Genomic DNA, 22,434 nt, shown 5'->3' with positions numbered 1-22,434 from the left:
ATTCTAAAACTTATGCTTCACACATACTGTACGTATATACTTTACTAACACATACTTTACTAAAATAATACTTTGGAACTGGATGTGTAATGATGCATGTAGTGGTTTACTCAAATTCACGTGCTGTATGTAAAGTGGATACTTCCCTTTGTTCTTTTTGACATTTAAAACACATCTTTGTCATGAAATGTTTCATCCAGCAAGATGCACTGGCTTACCATTTACGTTGTCCTTTTGGATTGGAGTAATTTGTTCCTTCTCAAAGTCAGCTCCTCAGCATCTGAATTTAGTTTGCAGGGAGATTACTTGTTGGGTGGATTTTTTACCTTAAATCAAGTTTATCCAGCTGTACCTCATTCCTACCCAGTGGCTCTTGAGTGTGACAAGTAAGTAATGTGCTTGTTCCGGTAATATGGTTATAACATGAAAATATAGTGTTATGTACTGTAATATTTATTTTTTATAAAATATAAAATATGTACTAATATGTTCATGTTTACCTACAATTTATCCTATATCACCTATTATAATAATAATAATAATAATAATAATAATAATAATAATAATAATATTCATCATCATCATCATCATGTTATAATTATAATTATCCATTATATTGTTGTGGAATAGAAAGATTACATAAGGATATAAAGGATATATAAAAATAAATTGTCCACATGCAAGCCTTGTTAACATGATTGTAATTAGTAATTTGGACTAAATCAGTTTAATAAGTGACAAAGCATTTTACTGCTAATTACGGTTACTAATTACTGCTAATTACTGCTAATTAAATTATAGAAATTTTTTTTCATGCATACAGAGACATTATTATTTCCTTATCTCAAGTATTAAGAATTCCTTTCACATTTCTCCTGTTCCTTTTCTCCAGATATAGCTTTGATGAGTCAGCTTATCAGATGTTCGAAATGATGAGGTTTACAGTGGAAGAGATTAATAACTCTTCCACCCTCTTACCTAACGTCTCACTCGGCTATGAGATCTTTGACCACTGTTCGGGTATGCAGAATTTTCCCTCAGTGCTCAGTTTTATCTCTGAGAACGGATCGGTCCCAGTTCTGAGATATTTAAACAAATATAGGCCTAAAATAATTGCTGTGACAGGGCCATACGAAAGCACTAATACGATTACAGTGGCACCTTTCTTTATGCTGGGCCTTGTTCCAATGGTAAGGAATTCTTATTATTCTCTTATCTGACTTTTAAGTGAAAACGGATTTGACTAAAATTGCATTGTCTTTACCTTTTTCATTCTTTTTTATTTATAGGTCAATTATGGAGCATCAACTTATAGTTTGAGTAATAAAAAACTGTACCCTTCTTTTTTAAGAACAGGGCCTAACAACAAACATTTGATTGATATTATTATTCACATTATTAAATGGTTTGGATGGAACTGGGTCGCTTTTATTGGGAGTAAGGATGACTACAGCCAAGATGGCCTGAATTTTTTTGTCCGGTATGCCAAAGGAAATAATATCTGTTTGGGCTATCAGGATTTACTAAACCAATCCTCTGACTACAATTCCACACTGAATACAATTGAAAAACACAACATTAGAGTAATAGTGGTTTTTTCATCTAATGAAGTAGCAACAAATATAATCAGAGCAGCTATAAAGAGTAACATCAGAAATAAAGTTTGGATTGCGGGTGAGGGATGGTCGTTGAATAAGCACCTACCGAATGAACCAGGAATACAAAACATTGGGGACATTTTCGGCATTACAGAAACGCTCATTTCTTTTCCTGGATTTAAGAAGTTCCTCGACAACAGACTGAGTAGCAGCAATGATAAATACTTGAAAGGTGGTGAAATGTATCTTTCCCATCGAGAAGAATTAATGTGCAACCAAAAGTGTTTTAACTGCTCCCTTTTGAGTTCAGAAGAAATTTTTAATGAAAATCCAACATTTTCTTTTCCGATTTATGCTGCCATTTACACTATGGCAAAGGCATTACACAAAGTTCTACAATGTGATGCAAATGTTTGCAACAAAAGCATTCCAGTTTACCCCTTTATGGTGCGTTGTTTTTAAAATAAATTAAAAAAATTATAATAACCTTAATATATATGGATATTTTTTTCCATGTGCACTAAACATTTTGTCTTATATTCTGCAGCTTTTAAAGGAAATAAAGACGCTGAATTTTCTTCTTAATGGCCGAACAGTTAAGTATGATCAAAATGGAGATTCGCCTGTCTTTTATGATGTGGTCTTCTGGCGTCTGGAAGCCCAGCCTGCAGTCTTTGAGAGAATCGGCACATACAATACATATCCAAAACTAACTTTCACAATCAACAACACCCTTATAGGCTGGGACAGGGCTGCCTCTGTAAGTTCAATCCAAATTCAGTATATACTGTATTACAATTCATGTATTGACAATGTCCTTCTTCTCTTCATAAGGTACCTTTTGCAAATTGCTCAGTTGAATGTCCAAACGGATTCAGAAGGGAAGTGGACCGAAATCATGCATGTTGTTTTCGGTGTACGACGTGTAAAGTAAACACCTATGTAAACAATACACGTAAGTATTCGGACCTGCATACAAAACGCAGAAATGATTCTAAACTAGTGTTGGGTTTTCTAATATGAACTCTTATAACTTTTAGTCTATAATTTAGGTAACATTACAGGGTTGTACATTTAAGTGATGGTGTCAGACAATATTATCTTATTTTTTCTTTTTTTTTTTTGTCATTTTTAAATGTTTTTCAATTTTCATTACCTTGAATTGATGACTAAAACTTTAATTGATTAAGTTATTATGTCTCAAGCATTAGAGAATTGACTCATCTTTCTTTGCTTTCTTTTAGAAGATCCATACACTTGCAAAAATTGTAATAAGGAAGAGTGGTCTGGAGAGGGAAGCACATCATGCCAGAAGCGCACTATTCTGTATCTACAGTACACAAACCCTTTGTCCATATTACTTATGCTATCTGCTGGCATTCTGTTGGTTTTATGTGTTGCAGTCTTCTTACTGTTCTTGTACAACTATAATTCACCGGTCGTAAAATCTGCTGGAGGCAATATGTGTTTCATCATGCTAGCTTCTTTGGCTTTGTCCAGTATAAGTGTTTTCTTTTTTTTGGATCAGCCAACAGAGACATCCTGTATTTTCAGAAATGTGATGTTTTATTGTTTCTACCCTGTCTGCCTTTCTTGCCTGACAGTTCGCTCCTTTCAGATATTCTGCATTTTTAAAATGGGTGCCAAGTTTCCCACGATCCACAGATGGTGGCTGCAACATAATAGCCAGTGGACTGTCGTTGCTACCCTTTCATCATTTCAAATAATCTTTTGCATTTTATGGATGTGTCTAAGAACACCGATTCCTAAAAAAACGTATATGTCTAATATAATCCTTTTAAGCTGTACACAAGGGAACATACAGGCATTTTTTTTAAATGTGTTCTTCACTTGGACTCTCTGTGTCCTTTGTTTCTTCTTTTCCTATATGAGCACTGATCTACCAAAAAACTACAATGAGGCTAAATCTATAACATTCAGCATGATTTTGTACTTCATTAGTTGGTCTTTTTTCTTTACGGTGACACAATTTCCTCCAGGATTGTACATCCAGTTTTGTAAAGCAGTGGCACAGCTGTCCAGCTTGTATGGCATCCTACTTAGTTACTTCATCCCAAAGTCTTATATCATCATTTTTAAACCAAAAAAGAACACCCAAGCATACTTTCAGACAGCAATTCAGAATTATACTCAAACCATGAGTAGGATGTAGACTATAAAAGCAGTTGTGTTTGTTAATAGTCTACTTAATTTTGAACTGTTAGTTCCCTTGTTTAGAAGCAGATTATGGTCAGAAATTTTTATTTTATAATTTATTTAATTTATTTTTAAGTTTATCTGTTTTGTTACACTGGGAGAGACTCGTGTACTCTAGGTTGGCAAAACTTTTTATGTGAATATTGTCTCAGTGATGTGGCAGATACATAACATTCCATAGTTATAATTATTTTGCTTGTGTGTTCTTTCTGTTTGAGTTGCATGTTGATGCACTACAAACAGATGAGTGACAAATTCAAGGAAAATCTATGAGAGCAGAGATAAAGACCATGCTTCCTAAAGACATTCCCTCAGTTGTTGTTTTGATAGATGGTGATTGTCTAACACTATATGATGTCCAAAAGTGTTTGAATGGGTTGATATCTGGTCATTGTGAAGTCCCTAGCGTATCATTTACATAATCAGATCTATTTAGTAGTAGATAGATAGAAGAAAGATATATTCCGTAAATACCCCCAAAGCACACGTGCTACCACTTTTACCCTTTTGCCAGTCATCTATAACTTTGTTGCCATAAAGACCAGCTTTATCATTTTTGTAGTGTAAAAATATTGTCCGCATAGCACTGTTTCCATGCTTACTAAATATGTGTTGATTGTTAGTTAGACAGCTAATGTATTGTACCATAAATCTAAATTTGTTAATGACAGTTTTATGTTCATATCATACATTTATATCAAACCTCTAAATTATAATATTTTTGTTCTTTTGTATTTTGTCCACTTCTGCTCTTTCCACTAAATTTTTTTTAAAATTAAATATATTAAAAAATATAAAGTAAAACTTCAGTATGCCATAAGACTGTAGGAAAGTTTTTTTTCCATATTTCTTTATTATCAGTTATATTACATGTTTTTATTATTATTATTATTATTATTATTATTATTATTATATATAATTAAAATATTTTTTAATATTTAATATTTATACTTTTTTTCATAGATTTTCATAGACATTTTAATGAATTTAATGCCCCAGTACTGCTGCCCCATGCACACAGGCCATGTGAAGATGCACAATAATGGCTAAAGTGATACATTTGCTTCAGCATAATGACACTCACCCAATCAAATTAGTGGACCAAAACTTGAATTGTAGACAGACAGACAGGCAGGCAGGCAGGCAGGCAGGCAGAGATAGATAGATAGATAGATAGATAGATAGATAGATAGATAGATAGATAGATAGATGGATGGATGGATGGATGGATGGACGGATGGACAGACAGTCAGACAGACTAATCTAATCTAGATATAAACATTGTTAAAGACCCCAACCTCTGGCAACCTACAAGCAGTATGCATGATTTGGACATACCATTCATCCTATAATGCAGGTCTATAGACTGTGAGAGTAAATCACCCTGGAGGAAACTCAACAAGCAGAGACCTGAGGCAAGATTTTCACCCTCATCACATGTTGGCACATCACGTGCATGTCCAGTTATCACGTGCATGTCCAGTGAATAACATGTTAAAATGTACATTTCACGTGTGTTCATATCTCACGGTACATGTAAAAGAATATAATATAATCACGTGTGAAATATGTGACATTTGTCTGTAAAGATATTTTGATCTAACATGTGTGCATGGTTTGGTGCCACCAGGGTTGTTCATGTGACAGGTCGAGCTGATTAGTCCGTCTCCACAGCTGGATACGAGAGGCGCTGAGTCCCCGCGGGCGCTCGCTGCTCATTTCACAGCTGAATTGCGGCCTTTTCCGGCCATTGAGAGAAGTTGTTAACAGGAGGACGGACCGTGAATGCAGGAACGAATCGCTTCAATAGTGAGACCCAGCGTGCAATACAAACCGCCTATATATTCTCTCTAAACGCACGAAAACGCCAATTTGTCGATTTTATCCCAATTTTACGTCAAGGGAGAAACACATACCACCCACGCCGTTTACCTCAGCTATTAGAGAATCACATTGCAGTCTCTTATTATTATTATTATTATTATTATTATGAAAATATAATACATAAGTCAATGCAAATGTATTTTTAAGCACTTTACACTACTATATAGCTGCAGACATAGAAACAGCCTATAAAAACAGACAATATGAAAATAAAATGAAATAAAATCCAAATGAAACAACAATAAAAAAATAATCTTAGCCTTAAACAAAAAAACAAACAAAAAGTGTGCGGACTCCATATAATAATATAATATCGATATTAACCTAATACACCGTCTGAGATTTTGCCAGTACTGCAATGCTTTAATTACAATGATGGTCTGTATGTCTCAAAATGTTCAACTGTTTTTAATAATTACTTTTCCTTTTTTGTATTTCTATTGTTGTTTTAAATATTTTAGTTTTTTTTTATGTTTTAAAACACTACTTTTTCTAGACACTGATTAAAGAATCACCTAATTTAACTTTGTATCCAGTTTGTTAGCAGTTTCGTGATGCATATCATATATTGTAAAAGTATAATTATTTTTTTAACATGTACAATATATACATAATGTTTTAGATGTAACAACATTTATATCTAAGGCAGAACAAATTAATTTATAATTAATTTATTCATTTCATAATCCAAACAAAATCAAAAAGTCTCACAACCCATGCGTTTGCAATTGCATTTTTGTTCATTTCTTAAAACACTGTCTATATATTAGATATGAATATAGAGCTTATATGTGCAGAAGATTTTTACGCTATATTTTAAATTATGGTTTGTTTTGTAGATCACTAATAGTTATAGAAATAAAGTATCCTGGGATGCTTTAAATGCTGTTGCTTTTTTGGCCTAATGCACTAGTGAACACATTGTTACACACACAGACAAACATAAACGCACAGGATTGTCCCCATGAACACTAATTACTAAGTAGGAATCTTTGAAGAATTTTACTTTTGGATAATCTATAGTGGATCTAGCCCAATACTCGCATGATTGTTATGACCCCTTTTGTATTTCAGACATTTTTGTCACAAATTTATAGTTAAATTTCATAAAGCCTTTTTTCATAAAAAGGCTTTATAAAGCCTTAAAGTATTTTTTCTTCATATGTGTCACGTTCAATTTCATGTTCAAAATGCGCCATCACATATATTTTTTACACATGAAATATAAAAACTACATGTGAAATCTATATAAAGGATTCTAAAATTAAGTGTTATTGTTTTCTCCCAATAACAATATTTGTTAGCTATAGCTAATATAACCCAGTTGCTTCTGTAGCTTCTCTGTACTCGCGCTTCTTTTGTCATTACTCTTTTTTTTTGGTCAAAAAAGCAGTGTCCACGAAGTAGCCCGTTTTTCATTCTTATACAAATGCCCTTTGCAGAGTCCAAAAAGTAAATGGCAGATGTTTTGCAATTCAAGGCGCATCACTGACCAAAGATTTAGTGCTGAACAATGAGACGGCTTCCCTTTTGTTAGTCTCTTGTGTTTTTCAAGAGGAGCCTGGACAAAGGTTTCATCCTTCAGCGGGTTATAAAGTTACTTTCCGCCAGTTCATTTCAGGGCTTGAGAAAACCCAAAGCGATGTTAATGCGCGCCTCTCGCCTTTTCAGCTCTTAACCCCGGTGCACACAGCCAAACACAGCCTATTGTGCGTCTGCACCAAAATAAAGACTCTTAAATAACCTACAGACTAGTCCATAGAAATTCATGATAGAACGTGTTTGATCAGACCAAAGCAAACAGAGACGTGAGGTGCTTTTTTGAGACCCTTTTATCTCGTGCAGGTTTTATTAAAATTTGGGGCAAATTCGCGCGCTGGTTGTTCCTTGTGCACAGCAGGCACGGTTTTCCTGTGTGTAACCTTGTGCATGGCCATCTGATTCCTCTTATTTTGTATTGAATCTCTGAATGGTTTTGAGGCGGTTCTGCGATTTGTTTCGCTTTTAGATGACCTGTGCTACTGTTCAAGGATGGCCTGCGTTAAGTTATTTTGCATGAAAACTACATCAGTTGGAAGTAATGCACCACTAGAAACGATTCATGCATCCACACAGTCAGTTATTGACAGTTATTTCATTATTTCAAGGTTAGTTGGCGCTCCATATACCATGCTGGGCCGATACTGACACAACAGAATGGCTGACCATTCAAAGTCAACTCAAAGTTATCCCAGTGAACAAAATAATGTTGGTTCAAAGTTTTCCAGACAGAATGACTGGCTTCGCCAGATCGTTATTTTGCTGCTTTGTACTTGCCTAATTCACACAACTTGATAGTAGCCTTTTTACTTTTATAAATACATTCCACTATATGGTTTTTATGACAAGCCTAATACTATTTTACCTTGAAGCTATATTGTAAGATATTTATTGTCAGATAAAGCCTCCTTTAAAATTTTGAGCATAATGGGTTTTTATGTAAACTTGGATAGCAGGCTTTGATTTAACAGGATCTATCTGGTGTCCGGATATGAAAGTGAAACAAGTTGATAACAAGCCCTTCCATTGGAATTGGTTGATCCATATGGAGAAATAACATGCCCTAGACCTAATGGAATTTATGAGGTCAGGCACTGATGTTGGACTAGAAGGTCTCCAGTGCTCAATTGGGTTGAGGTCAGGGATCTGTAAGAATCATTCAAGTTCTTTGAGACCGAACTAATCGAACCATGTCTTTATAGTCCTCGGTTGCTTTATGCACTGGGGAACGTCTTGTTGGAAGAGAATGTGGCCATCCACTGTTGCCACAAAGTTGGAAGCATTGCATTGTCCAAGATGGTAGGTTTTGGTCGGTTGATAGGCTGAAGCATTAACATTGCCCTTCAAGGGATGAGGGGCCTGATTGAAACACGTTTATTTAATAATTAACAGGTTTGATCAATTACTTTTGTCCACATAGTGTGACATAAATCATAACATAAGGAGGTTTAAACATCAAGGTTGAGCCAGAGAAGATCTCAAATGCTAGTGACTTTGTGTAGTTTTCTTTAAAAGGTGTGTGCGTGTTTGTGTATGTGTGTGTGTGTGTGTGTGTGTGTGTGTGTTAGATGCTCTCAGGAATTCATCACACACGCGCGCTTTTTCTCCGATTCAGCTTTGTGTATAGATACTTTGTCTTTCCATTCAAGTGCTAATGAAAAAAATATGATTTTCCCTGAGAAAAGAAAAAAGTTTATTGCGGGTAATTGTATAATTGCCTCACTAATTGTTGTTAACAAGTCTCACTATGCGTGAAATGACTGCAGGATGCCCCTGCTGAGTGCGGCGAGAAAAGCCTCTAAAGGTTAAAGAGTTACAGAGAATGAAAAGTGAAAGCGACCCATGTGCCGTGGAAGCTTTTCATAAACATACCCTCAACTTGTTGTTTCAACGCAACTCATTATTATGCACAAGCACAGGGACAAGTCGTTCCTGCCTCATTGTTATTGATGAGGCTCTTTTAAAGGGGTTAAGGAGGGAATCTTTGATCTAGCACAAAATTAGGTGTCATTATTATTATTGTTGTTGTTATTTCATATACACAATTTTTACAACATTGCATTTAAATAGACTACCATTCAAAAGTTTAAACACACCTTTGAATGCTATGGTCTTTCTTGATTTTTATTTCTTTCAACAATTGTAAAACAATGCTGAAGGCGTCCCGAATATGCAATGATCTCCTTTGAACAGTTGATATTGAGATGTGTCTGCTACCTATGCTTTGTAAATTCTTCATAACGCCTCTAATCTGAGGTGCTGTTTGTTAATTGGTGATTTCCGAGGCTGGTAACTCTAAATGAACTTCTCCTCTGCAGCAGAGGTTAGATTTGGTCTTGCTTTCCTTGGATGGCCTTCATGAGAGCCAGTTTCATTATGGAGCTTGATAGGTTTCGAAAATGCACTTGGCAAATGTTCTTGCAAGAGCTGTTGCAGAACATCTGACCTTCATGTCTTAAAATAACAACTGATTGTTTTTGTTGTTGTTACTTAATTAAATTGTGTCATATGTGTTATACGTTTGAAAAAAAAATCCTATAGAATGTAAAATTAATCACTAAAGCAAAAAAAAAATTTTGGGGGGGGAAATGTGTCCAAACTAATTTGTACTGTATTTCAGCTTTTAAACTATTTATTTCATTGCATTTTGGATGTTTGATTTGAAATTTTGTCTGAGTTCGTCAGTGTGTTATTCTACACAAATAAATAAAATTAGAAAAAGTAGAAAAAATTAAAAACGGCTTTGCAGAAATAAATATCTTTTTAATAAATATGTATTAGAAATCTATAAACATTTAACAGTCATTAAATGTACCTTGCAAGCAAAAAACGCACAAATCATTAAGATTTAAAGAAGGGAGAAGGGGGGGAGTAAACTTATGCTCTCTAAAAACTGCTCTAATATGGTGCAGCGTGTTACACTGGAGCGTGAAAAACGGCGTGAAAACGCACCGTACAAGCAACACAATGGAGCCGAAGCAGTCTTTATGCGCCAGGGTGCAGGCTGTGCTCCAATTTCATACCGATTTAGTGCTGCTTTATGCACGCTGTCGTGATTTGTACCAATTTTGCGGTGCATTACATGCAAGTTTATTGCGGATGCATGCAGAAAAGTCCGTCCTGTGTGGCTAAATAAGCGTTGGATGTTAACAAATCTACATGTGTTATGCTACCTGTCAAAAGACAACACTTTGTCCATCAAAAAAACGACACTGCCTATAGTGGGACAATGCTGGCTTTAGAAGCGTCTGATTATGGCAGCTTGGAGCAGCGCGGGCTAATTAGACTACAAATTGCCCCAATTAGGCTTAACTACGGCTGGTCAGTGGAGCTACACTTCACAGCTACCACAACATTCAGTGAAATGGAAATGAATTTAATAGACTACATACAAATCAAACATGCATAATCACATATACAGTAGATTATATTTCACAGATTCTAACCACAAGTTATAAAGTGCACTAATAGTTCTACGCTTTTTGTGAGTTGTTTTATTTGTTTGTTGGGTTATTTGTGTGTCTTTTGTTTGCTTGGCAACTTTGTTGGTGAGTTCTGAGGGCTTAAACCCACACAAGCAGGATTGCCTCGGTGCCCAAACTCTTCTTCCATTTAAATCAGGGCACATTGTGCTTGAAAGTGAAGAGAATCCTTTCTTCATTCATCTTATATAGAGAAAAAAAAACAGACAAAAGGCTGATGCAAAGATCAGTGGGCTCTTGAAAAGAGCGGGGGCAGTGTGTTTCTCTGCGAGCTCTGGAAACGAGCAGCGCTCAGCTTTCTCAATGCAGCGCCTTTCATTGTGTCGCGTGGCGCGCGCATGAGGACATCAAATGCGCGGCTCCTTTTTTCCGTCTTTCTTTTACTCTGTTGGAGCAGTAAATCGTGAAGCAAGGAGAGAACCTTCCCCACCAACGCAAGGTCCATCAGTGTGATCACGCTGCCCCTTATTTCAGAGTAAAAATCAATGAGTTTAAAACTAAACGAAACCAAAATTTCATCATCATCATCATCATCATCTTTATTTAAGCTTCGTATTTTTTTTTTAAGTAGTGCAATTTGCATGTGATGCATTAAGTGAATGCATGAATTAGCCTAACCCAGTGCCAGTCAACATAGGGAAAAAAAGGACAACCTTTTGTAACACCCCTGCCAACGGCGGCTTACAGAAATTGGAGCCAAACAGAATAACTGACACTGGCAAGGCGGAAAGAAAAGTTCATTAGTATGCATTATTTTGAAAAAAGAAACGTGGCAAAGTGCATTCCTTGTCAAAAAAATTCGGCACAATTTTTATATTTCTCTCGGTTCCAAGACTAGAAATTGTTATTATTATTATTATTATTATTATTATTATTATTATTATTATAGACACTGCTTCTGCTTCTGAAACATCAAATAACTTCAGGCTAAACCAGATTAATTTATTACTTAATCGTGACATAAACATATACTTATATCCTGCTTATCCACATAAAAGAGTTTAAAATAAAATCCTCCGATGGAGTGTTTTTTTGTTGGTGTTAACGTTTAGTTGAATGAGATGCTGACTCCTGTTAAAGAAACCATTTGGACCACAATGTGTGTGCCATGTCCAAGATTTTCCCAAGACCTGGGTTCTATTGAGAAGGAAGTGTGGAAAATCAGGCGCTTAGGGCCCCTGGACAGGAGGCGTTCCTGTGATTCTCCTCGCTCTGTGCCCTCAAGGCCACATCTGTTCCATTTCCACCTCTGTTTTTGCCTTAAAATGTTTACATCTATCCAAATTCAGTGGACTACAACATGACGTATACACTAAATAAGCAAGTTAATCAAGAACATCATGTATTTCTGTTTTGCAACAACTGTACAGTAGATGCTTTTCCTGTTATAAACGCTGTAGGTTGTATGAAGATGTGGGCACGATTTGCACGGTTCTGCCCGCAATCCCACGCCGGGAAACAGACACAGAAAAGCCTGAATGGACAGAACTGGTACGAGTACCCCCAACAGAGCGACCGAGAATTTGTAACATTCCTATTTTATGGTGATTCTGTACGCCTATCAGGAAAACCTCACCCCACACGACGGTGTCTTGATTCACATTGTATTGCCAAGGCTGCACACGGTGTGCACTATTTATATTGACGATCGGTAATTTAAAGTTTAAATTGCTTAAAACTAAGGACCAGGTCTATAAAGGGAACGGAATGACCATGCACCCTGACACAGCCTGGCTCAAAGTTACACATTGTGCTAATAAATAATCAAGAATAGCCAAAATAAAGGATAGAGGATATATTGATTGGCTCTTTTTTTCAAGTCACATGGATATTAGCATCGCCCTCATCATAAACAAAAATCATACTAGAAATGAAATACATTTTTATTCCCTCTGAATCATGCGTTACTCTACACAATGTAACATTGACAAACATTGAAAAAGCCACTAAACAAACTATGCAATAAATAATATCTCTGCTGAAAATCTGACTGCTTACCCACTGTTTTTTTTTTTTTTTTACACCTTGAGATTACCATAGCTAGCTGGAAAGTTATTCCTAACTTTTATTTAACTTTTAATATCAAATTGCTCTTAGTGTCTTATTTACATTATAAAATGCATTGTAATATACAGTGCTGTGCCAGTAAAAGTCACAACAAAAAAACATGCAGGAAAAAAAACATAAAAAATACTATAAAAAGCAGTAATTGAGTCAATAAATGGAATGACGACCATTTGCTTAAAATATCGCCTACTATTTGTGCAGTTTTAGAGGGAAATTAGCTGCTTAGTTTTACTGAATATCCTTTAGAGCTGGCCACAGTTCTTCTGAGGACTTTGTCGCAACTGCTTCTTTTTCATGCATGCAAAACCCAGAAGCTTTCTTTGTTTTTTCCCCGTCTTTTTTTTTGTCTGAAAAAAAAGGTATTTTACTTAATATGATGCTTTCTTTTCAGGCCTGCAGATATTTTCCTGCAAAATTAAAAATATTGGCTGGAATACTAATGTTTGAAGATCAGATTTTTTATTGTATTGACTTAATATTGTATAACAAAGTATGTATAACAAAGTATTAAAATAACACAGGGTGCCTAAAATCTTTGCACTGTACTGAAATGTAGCACTCATAATAAATAAAGCATTACATATGATCTAGCCTATACAACTAAACAATAACAGTAATTTAGTAAAAGCACAGCCACATTAAAGCTATTCACGTTTCTAAGGTGAAACTGTCACTAAGCAGCTCCTCCAGAGACAGATATTCATTGGCTGTAGCAAGTCAAGCGGAAGCACTAAAGGCTCGCGAGCCCTATTGACATGTTAACCGGCTGTCTCGGTATAAAAAGCGCGTGCACAGCAGATTCCAGCACACGGAGCACAAGTGCGTTAGAGAAACTCTAAGTGAGAGAGAGAGAGAGAGAGAGAAAGCTGCAAGCATGGTTGCGTCTTCAGAGAGCTTGATAAAAACAAAAGGCGGTAAAAAGGTTAGATGAGTTTTGGTTGAACTAGTATTGTTATTTTCCTATAATTTCCAACCTTTTTTTGTGTTTACTAATGTAAGGTTTTATTTGTTCCAGATTTCCAAACCGCTGATGGAGAAAAAGAGAAGAGCGCGCATCAATACCTGCTTGGACCAGCTAAAAACCTTACTGGAAGGCTTCTACTCCAACAATGTATGCATTTTTTTTGCATTAGGATCGTACTTTTTAAATCGTACATTATAATGTCGTAAAATAATTTGGGTCACTCAATTATCATGTTTTTTTTTTTTAAAGAAAACAATTTACATAAGTGTTGTCTTAATGAAACCGTGTTGCTTTTCAGATTCGGAAGCGGAAATTTGAAAAAGCAGACATTTTGGAACTGACAGTGAAGCACCTCAAACATCTTCAAAACACTGAGAAAGGTTCGCATTTTTGCAAAAACAAAAACATGAGTGTGTATCACATTGGCAGGATCGTGGTGTGCGATACTGCGCTATAATACTGTGGTTACATGAGCTGCCATACAGCCTTAATAATCTCTTATTTCCTTCCATATCTCTCACAGTATTCGCTGTAAACTCTGCGATCACCGAGTACCAGGCTGGCTTTAGGACGTGCATCGCCGGTGTGCATCAGTATCTCCTCATGAGCAACGCGAACCCTGCGCTCAGGTCTAACGCGCTCGCGCATCTGTCTAACGCGCTCCTCTGCCTCAGCGCGCGGCTTCCGGATTCCAGCACCGCGGACAGCGACGGCTTCACGGCTCGCGCGCCCACCTCGCCTCGCACGGACGCCACAGCGAAAGCGTCTCACGACGCAAGACGGAAACATACTGAGATCTCCGGCAAAAACAAATCAACACAAAAACACATCAGTGTAACCCGAAGCGGTAGAGCTTCTACAAACTTACAGCAAAATTACTGGAGGCCTTGGTAGCAACTTAACAGCTCTTCTGCCCCTTTGTAGATATTATATACAAAATTTTTATTATTATAGGTATATAGATATGTACTCTTATATGATGGAATAGATATATATTTTTTGCATGAAGCTTGTGTAAATTTATATTTTGTACAATAAAATTGTTTTCAAAAATCTACAGTCTCTCTCTGACTTTGTAAGCAAATACATTTACATGGCAGAGATTTTCATGATCAGTCATCTTCTGCAATAAGATAACTGGAGCATATTTCAGGAGACTTGAAGCGTGAGCCGGTGTACACCATGGACAGGGTGCCAATCCATCACAGGGCATGCACACACACACACACACACACACACACACACACACACGGTCATTCACCAACTTCAGGCTATTTGGACAAGTTAATTAGCTTAATCTACATGTCTTTGGACAGTGAGAGAAAACCGGAGTACCCAGAGGAAACCCGCCAAGCATACGGAGATCATGCAAACTTCATGCACACACAGGCCTAAGACAGGAATCAAACCTGAACCCTGGAGGGGCAGGACAACAGTGCTTACCACTAAGCCATTATGATGCCCACGAATATACAGTACTATACTTTAAAATGCATTTCAATGATATTCATGCATTTGGATTATGTTTTCTGAATAATATTGTAGGCACACATTAACAATAAAAGGTTCCAATTTATGTACATACGAATGTGGAAGCCCATTGATCAAGCAACAGTCTTGTCATTTTAGAAAATGTATTTTCTTTGAAGTCACTCATGGACTCATGTCAGGCACCACAGAGCACAAGAAAGCTATGGAGGATGGCACCAGGTGGGGAGTAGAATAGCTGGCATGCCCATGCTTCTTTTAACCAGGAGGTTAAAAGAGGACAGATAAAAGTGGCTGACTACCCAACACTACCCAATCTTTTTTTAAACCATTTAAAAAGTAGCCTACACTGTGAGCAACAGAAACTGGACCATGAAACAGATTTAGAAATCTTTCTGTATATTAAGTATATTTTTCATCCAGCCTATAGATTCTAAAATGTATTGTAAATGTTTACTGTTGTCAAAAATTTACTGTAAAATGCACAGTAAACAACTGCAAAATAGTTACTCCAAAATAGTACTGTACTATCATACATGATATAAAATGACCCATTAACCAGTACAGTTCCTCTTTTGGCATTAAATAAAAGAAACATACACCTGATGCAGGAAACAAATGAGCTGAAGTCTGGTTCAACGATCCAACCTTGAGCTACCCAATTTACACTTCCTGTTTCCTAATCTTTGTAATGCAGTATTAAAATAAATCTGGAATAGTCATTTTATATATAATACACATGATGTCTGTTTGTCTTATGTTTGTCTAATGCTGTAATTATTACAGTGATATAGATTGAGGTGAGCCATATGGATATACAACAACTACTACTTTATGTCAAGTCATACAGAAGAAAAGTTGTCCATATGTTTAATTTATTCTATTATCTTACTTAATGTTGCTATGCATGATATCAACACATTGCTGCTATAACTCATGTACAATCTTGTGATTTTAATTTCTTCTTGAAACACCAATCTAGTATGTTCAGTTATAGTGGTGGTTGTACAGGCTAAGTCTGTGTTGCCAGATTGGTCTCTTTCCAATCCAGTCTTGATTTATGAATTTCGACTGAAATGATATGTAATTTTAAAGATCTCATATATATAATTAATAATCTTATTACAATGGCACCTGGACATAGGTGGATATATGTAAATTTTGTCCCTGAAGTTGATGTGATGAAAAAAGGGCAGCATAGGGATTTAAGTAACTTTGACATCAAAATTGTAATGGCTAGACGACTGGATCAGAGCAACTCCATGACTGCAGCTCCTGTGAGAGGAAAACAAACAAACAGTGAACTAATGAAAGGGTCATGTGAGGCCAAGGCAGTGCAATGCTTTTGGGCAATGTTCTGCATGGGAAACCTTGAAACTTTGCTGAGCAAGTACATTCCTTCATGGAAATAGTATTCCCTGATGCTAGTGGCCTTTTTCAGCAGGGCAATGCACCCTACCACACTGAAAAAAAAAATTTAAGAAGAAACACAACCAGTTTGAGGTGTTGAGGTAGCCTCCAAATTTTCCAGATCTCGATTAAAAAATCTGTGGGATGTACTGAAACAAGTCTGATCCATTGGGGCCCCACCGTACAGTACAACTTACAGGACCACCTTACAACTTACATTAAAGAATCTGGTACTGATAGCCTCAACACGCCTTTAGAAATCTAGTGGAGTCACAGCTGTTTTGGTTGCAAAAGAGGGTCCTACTAAATATTAGGCAAGTGACCATAATGTTATGGCTGAACAGTTTGTATCAGCTCAAGGATATCTATGTCCAGATCACTGGTTTAAATTTCAAGATCTGGCAACACTTGTAAATATGTCTGCTTTTAATTGCAAGTTCACAAAAGTTAGAAGAACACGATATAGCTGTAAAAGATGCAGTCCCTTAGAGTAAGAAGAAGGAATATGATAATGCATTAAATAAAAATACCTATTATATTAAAAAATCATATAAATTTTACAATGCTTTTCCATAATTAATCACAGGCCTGCATTCAGTTTAATAGTCTTTAGAAAGTAAATTACCGGCACATTTTTACAGCAATATTCAACTTTTACTAGTAAAAATATAATAAATAATATTGATAGAGAATAGGTCATAAACCTGAACCATGTGACCTTGAACTTGTATGCTGTTGTTCAACTTTATTGGCCTGATAGAAAAAGGCAACAGACCTTAAAATTGGAGGGGAGTATAAACAACTTGATTAGTATTATACTGTAGTGATGGGTCATTTATTAATGATTCTTTAACGTGAATCAAAAAACAAGTAGTCAAGTAGATTGATTTGTTCATTTTCTCAACAAGTCTTCAAGTCCCGCGTCATTCGTTCTTTTTTTTTTTACGTGACAACCATAGATGCTATGCACTGCAATAATTCAAAAGAACAAACGACTCAGACTAGAAGATATGAGAGATGAGCTACTCATTCTGTTTATTATAATATGTCTTTAGCTGCACTGTAATAGTTTCATTACTGAAACTTTAGCCAAAGTGTGTGTATGTAGACATATTGAGGGGTCTGTTTATTGAAAATGTAACATTTTATTTTGTTTCTGGTCAAAAGAATGAAATAAACTACCGTAGATGACTCAAAAAAGATTCGCTCATTTTGATGAATGAGATTCAAAAAACTGAGTCACTAAAATGATTCAAACTTCCCATCACTACTATACTGTAGTGCGTTCATCCAATCACTCTGAAAAGCAGACTATAACTTACTGCACACAAGTCCCAGGGTTTTCTTAAGAAATAATAACTCAAATGTGGAAAAAAACATTGTCATCATTAGGCTCTAATGATATCCACTATTACTGGCTGTTGGAATTAAAACAAAGAGCCTTATTTCTAACACTCTTAGGATTAAATCTTTACTTGTCCACTTTTGTTTCCAAACAAGCCAAAAGGTTTTTTTTATGTAACCCACTGTGCTAATAGGTAATTGAATGATGCATGGTTGAAACTCAGGCATTTTACTGGATGCTCTCAAGAAGGGCTTCTAGACAGCCTGATATGGATGTGCTTCTTCACTATTTAACTCAACGTAAAGAGGGGTTGTGTGGTCATAAATCAAATTGTTGACAAGTTTTAAACTGTTTTAAGCAAGTGAAATTGTTTGTTATAGAAAAAAGTTAATATTTTAGCTAGTGGGAGGAAAGACCAGATGAACAAAAAGTATTGAAAAGTGGGCCTGATGTTGCAGAGTTGCGTTCAAATAGAATTCTGGTAATTTAATGAATAAAATAACCATGTGTGGCATTTACTGTACATAGGCAAATACATATTTTCATATTTGAATATAACAGTTTGTGAAATGTAACTGTTGGGGTTAAGAGCTCATTTTAGAAATTTGATAGAAACCTTCACTGAGAAAGAAATTGATTTTACTCCACCATTCAAATGTTGACAAATTTTGTGTGCATACATTAAAAACAAACAAACAACTGAGCAGTAAATAAATAAGGTATGTTGAAACATTATACAAGATTCATTAGAATAAAACCTGGTGGTTATTGATATGTATTTAATCTGAAACAACTGCTCTAGACAAATCATCCGAAAACATTTATGCGTGAAATAAAAATGCTGAAAATGATGATAAAAACAAGCTTTGTGTGTTTGTTTTTTTGTTCAAATGATATAATTGCTACTGTACATGTATAGAATTATTTAATAAAATAATAATATAACCATAACATACCACACAACCATAAACAACAGAAACTGTGAAAAGAGTGAAATAGGTATTCAGTAAAAAGTTTAAATGGCTAGTTGTGGCTATTTGTAAACACCAGCTGAAAAAAGGCCCTTTCTACTGTCGTAATTCTCATTAAGTGGAAATATTAACTCCAAAATATGCGATATGAGATTATCATGTTTTGTATATTTGTAACATTTAAAAATAGCTATAAAAGAATGTTGGTTATTTCTGCCTTAGACCACTTCTCAACACTCGATCACAAAGCGCTCATATTACAAAAACATTCCACTTGAATATTTATAACAAGAATACTCATACCAATAGTAAGAGAAGTGAGTAAGACGGATTATAATCATAAAGGCTCCAGGATCTTAAGTCGTCGATCCGATGGAACCGGAGTGAAATGTATATCTTGACGACGGTGATTGTAAGTTTCTAAAACTGTTCATGCTCCCTAGGATTTCACTCTTAGTCACGTGTGCTTCACCTTTACCCCTGAGTGGCGAGTGTGCTGCTGTCCAGCCTGTTAAAATCAGTTCAGATGTATGTCTGCCATCCCGCCGCTGCTCACGATAGCCTTTTTCAGATCCACATTCACTTAAACCCACTTCTTCTGCTCTCCCTCTGCTGTAACTCTCCTTTCTTGGAGAGCCCTGATGCAGTTCAGTGCGTGAGCTCTTGTGTTCAGAGGCACGTCGCAGGGCCTGAGGCTCTCGCTCGAAGTGTGTGAGAGGAAAATGTGGTAGAAGGATAATCTGGCGCTCTTGAGCGCCGGCCACTAATGAGAGCGCTGATGCACGGCGGGGGCTTCTGATAGGGCTGGCCAAAGGCGTCTCGTCGATGAAGTTGATCACCTCATCACGGCTGAAGCACCCCAAATCGTCCTCGGAGCGCTGGGGACGCGGGAGAGAGCGTGTCCCATCAGAGCTCCTACGTGCGCGTTGATGGCGGTTGTTCTCCTCGTGGCACGAAGCCAGGCTGCTGCGCCGCCTCTCGTGACGGTTCGAGGTGTAACGCGGCACGCCCATCATGTCCTCGGTGGAGCCCCAGCGGTGCAGGTAGGAAGGAATCTGCCCTGTGGTCCACATGTCGGTTTCGTCGTGGGAGTATCTTCTTGTAGGGGGCACCTGATATAGACACAAAAACAGGCCATGTGGCTTAATTATTACCCAGAATCAACATTCAGTGTTGTATCAATGTGCAAAGCATTATCGGGCTACAGACGAATAACGCATGCGTTTAAATCCATTATCCTTTACTTTATCTACTTTAGTGAAAAAAGTCTGTTAATATAGAAATAAAATGTCTGGATAATAACATGGCATGGTCATAGGAGCTACACTCAGTGGCCTCTTTATTTAGCTGCACTCAATCGCCTTCGATTAGACACAAGGGTCCACGTTACTGACTGTGTTTTCTCTTGCTATGCAGACTATGTCAGCCCAAGAATGAGAATTTCTGGTAGTACAAGTGTACCAAGTGAACCACCTAAGGATTAAAGCTAAGCTGCTAATTAGATGATGTTGTCATAATGTTGTCTCCTGTCTCGGTTGAAAATTGGTCTAGAGAAAAGTGCCAGCTTATATGAGTTTGGACTTGTCTTGGATAGCTAAAGTGTAAGTCAACAGTCAATAGAGAACCAGTACGTGTAAATAGTTCAATAAACCTCATCAAACCCCAGGAGAGATGTTTTACACCAGGTACACCGAGAACACACTGTCAATGGCAGTGTCAGTATACTGATATTGATTTGCTGTTAAAATAACATCTGGCAGCAGTTTGTGCAACATTGATTTGTCCTTGCTTATGGTGTTACATCAAAAGATCATAATTAACTATTGCAACAACCAATAGCTTAAAAAAGGTTTGCTAATACCAGGAGTGTATAGGAATGACTTGCTGCCACGGGGTTTTCAGATGATGTAACACTTTTTAAACTTTATATATATTGGGTGTCTAATGTCTTCTCCACTCCATGTGGGAAAGAACTGATCAGTGCACGATCAGAATTTTAGATCAGCTTATAATTACTAATAATATTAAATAATATTATTAAATTGGAATTTTGAAACAGACAAAAAATATGTATGGGTTAATAGGATAGGTATGACAATAGAATTTGAGTAAACTCAATGGGTTTCCCCGGGATACTCCAATTAGGGTAACTAGAGTAGTGTGAGTGAGTGTATGCATGTGCATGTGTGCACTGCGATGGATTGGCAGGGTGTACCCTGTGTCAATGTCTCAGGCTCCTGTACAGGATAAGCAGTACAGAAAATGGATATTTAAGCATATTAAATAGGGTTGAATCTTTATATTACACAAACCTATTTAATAGTGCTCCTACGCTGTGTGACGCAGGGTAGACAAGCTACACAGCAACAAGTCACTTGCAGTCAGTAAACCGTATATTGTACTTACAAAGTGCATCTCCCTTATTTGCTAAACTCGTCAACCAATGCACAGTATAAAAAGACCACTGAGTATATATATATATATATAAAGCTCACTCCCTTATATAAAGGAACCCGTTTTCAGTGAACAAATGTCTTACAAATCAAACTGTAATAGCTGGTTCTATAAATTTAATACTCACATTCCACATTGTTCTGAGAACTATACAAGAAAAATATAATCGATTAAAAATCTTTTTTTTTTTTCCTTTGCATATGTGTACATACATAAAAGAATGAGAAAGCAGCTATGGCTCTATGGTCGCTGTGTTCTTGTACAGTGTGTGAGAGTACACTATTTCAGGGTGACTTGCTGAAAGCTGGTGTGTCAGAACTTCGGCCAGCAGAGGGAAGCAAAGCATTATTATATGAGCGATGGAGTACAGATGCACTGCTTGGTTATGGCATGGGCGGTCAGAATCAGATGAAAGGTCTAGTGCTGGGCAGGACAGTCCATCGAGCCAGTAAAATAATACGCTACTCATTACGGAGACTAGTTTATTGCCGGACAGTTGTTTGAGATTTCGATCATTTTTTATTGTTTTTCCATTAAGGCACTTGGCATACTTATCCAGAGTGATAAGTATATAAGTATATGAGTAGATAGATTTATTATAGTAAATTTAATTCAGTGCCAGACATTCAAATGAACCTAGAACCTCAAAAGATCCACATTGGAAGAATAAAACATGTTCCTGTTTTTCTATGAGACATTTCCATTTTCATGAATTTATCTGGAATATTTTTTTTTATGGGATACAATCCAACCATTCCAGCTGTTATGTTCATCCCTCGGGTTTTGTTACATAACACTGTATGATGTGCCTCAAAATGAGAAGCAGCAATTAGAACAATATCTTCTCCAAAGAAGAAAAAAAAAACAGACTTAGAGCTGTTTATACATATGCTCTTTAAACGTTTAATCATTGAAAACGCATATTATTCTGCTGGCTCATTGCCACGTCAAAGCAATATGAGTTTAGAGTTATGGAAAGCATATCAGCATTTTATTGCAAAATGTCACTGCCGCT

At 36.5% G+C, this 22,434-nt stretch overlaps 3 protein-coding genes across 4 annotated transcripts in view; 2 read left to right on the top strand and 1 right to left on the bottom strand.

Moving 5' to 3' along the window:
* Positions 1 to 887: 887 nt before the first annotated feature.
* LOC128530124 (taste receptor type 1 member 1-like) lies at positions 888 to 7,442 on the top strand. The gene is made up of 5 exons (XM_053503855.1): positions 888 to 1,190; positions 1,290 to 2,045; positions 2,146 to 2,358; positions 2,433 to 2,553; positions 7,255 to 7,442. Exons 1-5 carry the CDS (start codon positions 921 to 923, stop codon positions 7,440 to 7,442), a joined length of 1,548 nt encoding a protein of 515 aa, XP_053359830.1. The 5' UTR covers positions 888 to 920.
* Positions 7,443 to 13,661: 6,219 nt separating this feature from the next.
* her3 (hairy-related 3) lies at positions 13,662 to 14,645 on the top strand. Its single transcript, XM_053503235.1, has 4 exons — positions 13,662 to 13,709; positions 13,803 to 13,898; positions 14,050 to 14,131; positions 14,275 to 14,645. Exons 1-4 carry the CDS (start codon positions 13,662 to 13,664, stop codon positions 14,643 to 14,645), a joined length of 597 nt encoding a protein of 198 aa, XP_053359210.1.
* A 3,048-nt stretch (positions 14,646 to 17,693) lies between these two features.
* The window catches only part of LOC128530716 (probable G-protein coupled receptor 153), a 49,483-nt gene continuing 44,742 nt past the window's right edge, over positions 17,694 to 22,434 (bottom strand). The window contains exons 6-7 of one of the 2 annotated variants that reach the window (XM_053504791.1): positions 21,547 to 21,566; positions 17,694 to 20,077 (exon numbers count right to left, since the gene is read on the bottom strand). In XM_053504791.1, the coding sequence (XP_053360766.1) occupies positions 19,322 to 20,077; positions 21,547 to 21,566 (776 nt within the window). In that variant the 3' untranslated portion in view covers positions 17,694 to 19,321. The remainder of the gene's footprint in view (positions 20,078 to 21,546; positions 21,567 to 22,434) is intronic. The other variant, XM_053504790.1, reaches the window with a different exon arrangement.

Source organism: Clarias gariepinus, chromosome 9, assembly GCF_024256425.1.
Source record: "Clarias gariepinus isolate MV-2021 ecotype Netherlands chromosome 9, CGAR_prim_01v2, whole genome shotgun sequence".
Classification (NCBI taxonomy): domain Eukaryota; kingdom Metazoa; phylum Chordata; class Actinopteri; order Siluriformes; family Clariidae; genus Clarias; species Clarias gariepinus.
This window is presented reverse-complemented; position numbering and strand designations above follow the sequence as displayed.

Bases quoted from the DNA above. Each gene is read 5' to 3' on its own strand.
- LOC128530124 (XM_053503855.1), top strand. From the start codon at position 921: ATGTTCGAAATGATGAGGTTTACAGTGGAAGAGATTAATAACTCTTCC. The intron at 1,191-1,289 runs GTAAGGAATTCT...TTTTATTTATAG, and splicing joins TGCTGGGCCTTGTTCCAATG to GTCAATTATGGAGCATCAAC. The intron at 2,554-7,254 runs GTAAGTATTCGG...GTGTTTTTCAAG, and splicing joins CACCTATGTAAACAATACAC to AGGAGCCTGGACAAAGGTTT.
- her3 (XM_053503235.1), top strand. From the start codon at position 13,662: ATGGTTGCGTCTTCAGAGAGCTTGATAAAAACAAAAGGCGGTAAAAAG. The intron at 13,710-13,802 runs GTTAGATGAGTT...TATTTGTTCCAG, and splicing joins AAACAAAAGGCGGTAAAAAG to ATTTCCAAACCGCTGATGGA. The intron at 13,899-14,049 runs GTATGCATTTTT...GTTGCTTTTCAG, and splicing joins AAGGCTTCTACTCCAACAAT to ATTCGGAAGCGGAAATTTGA.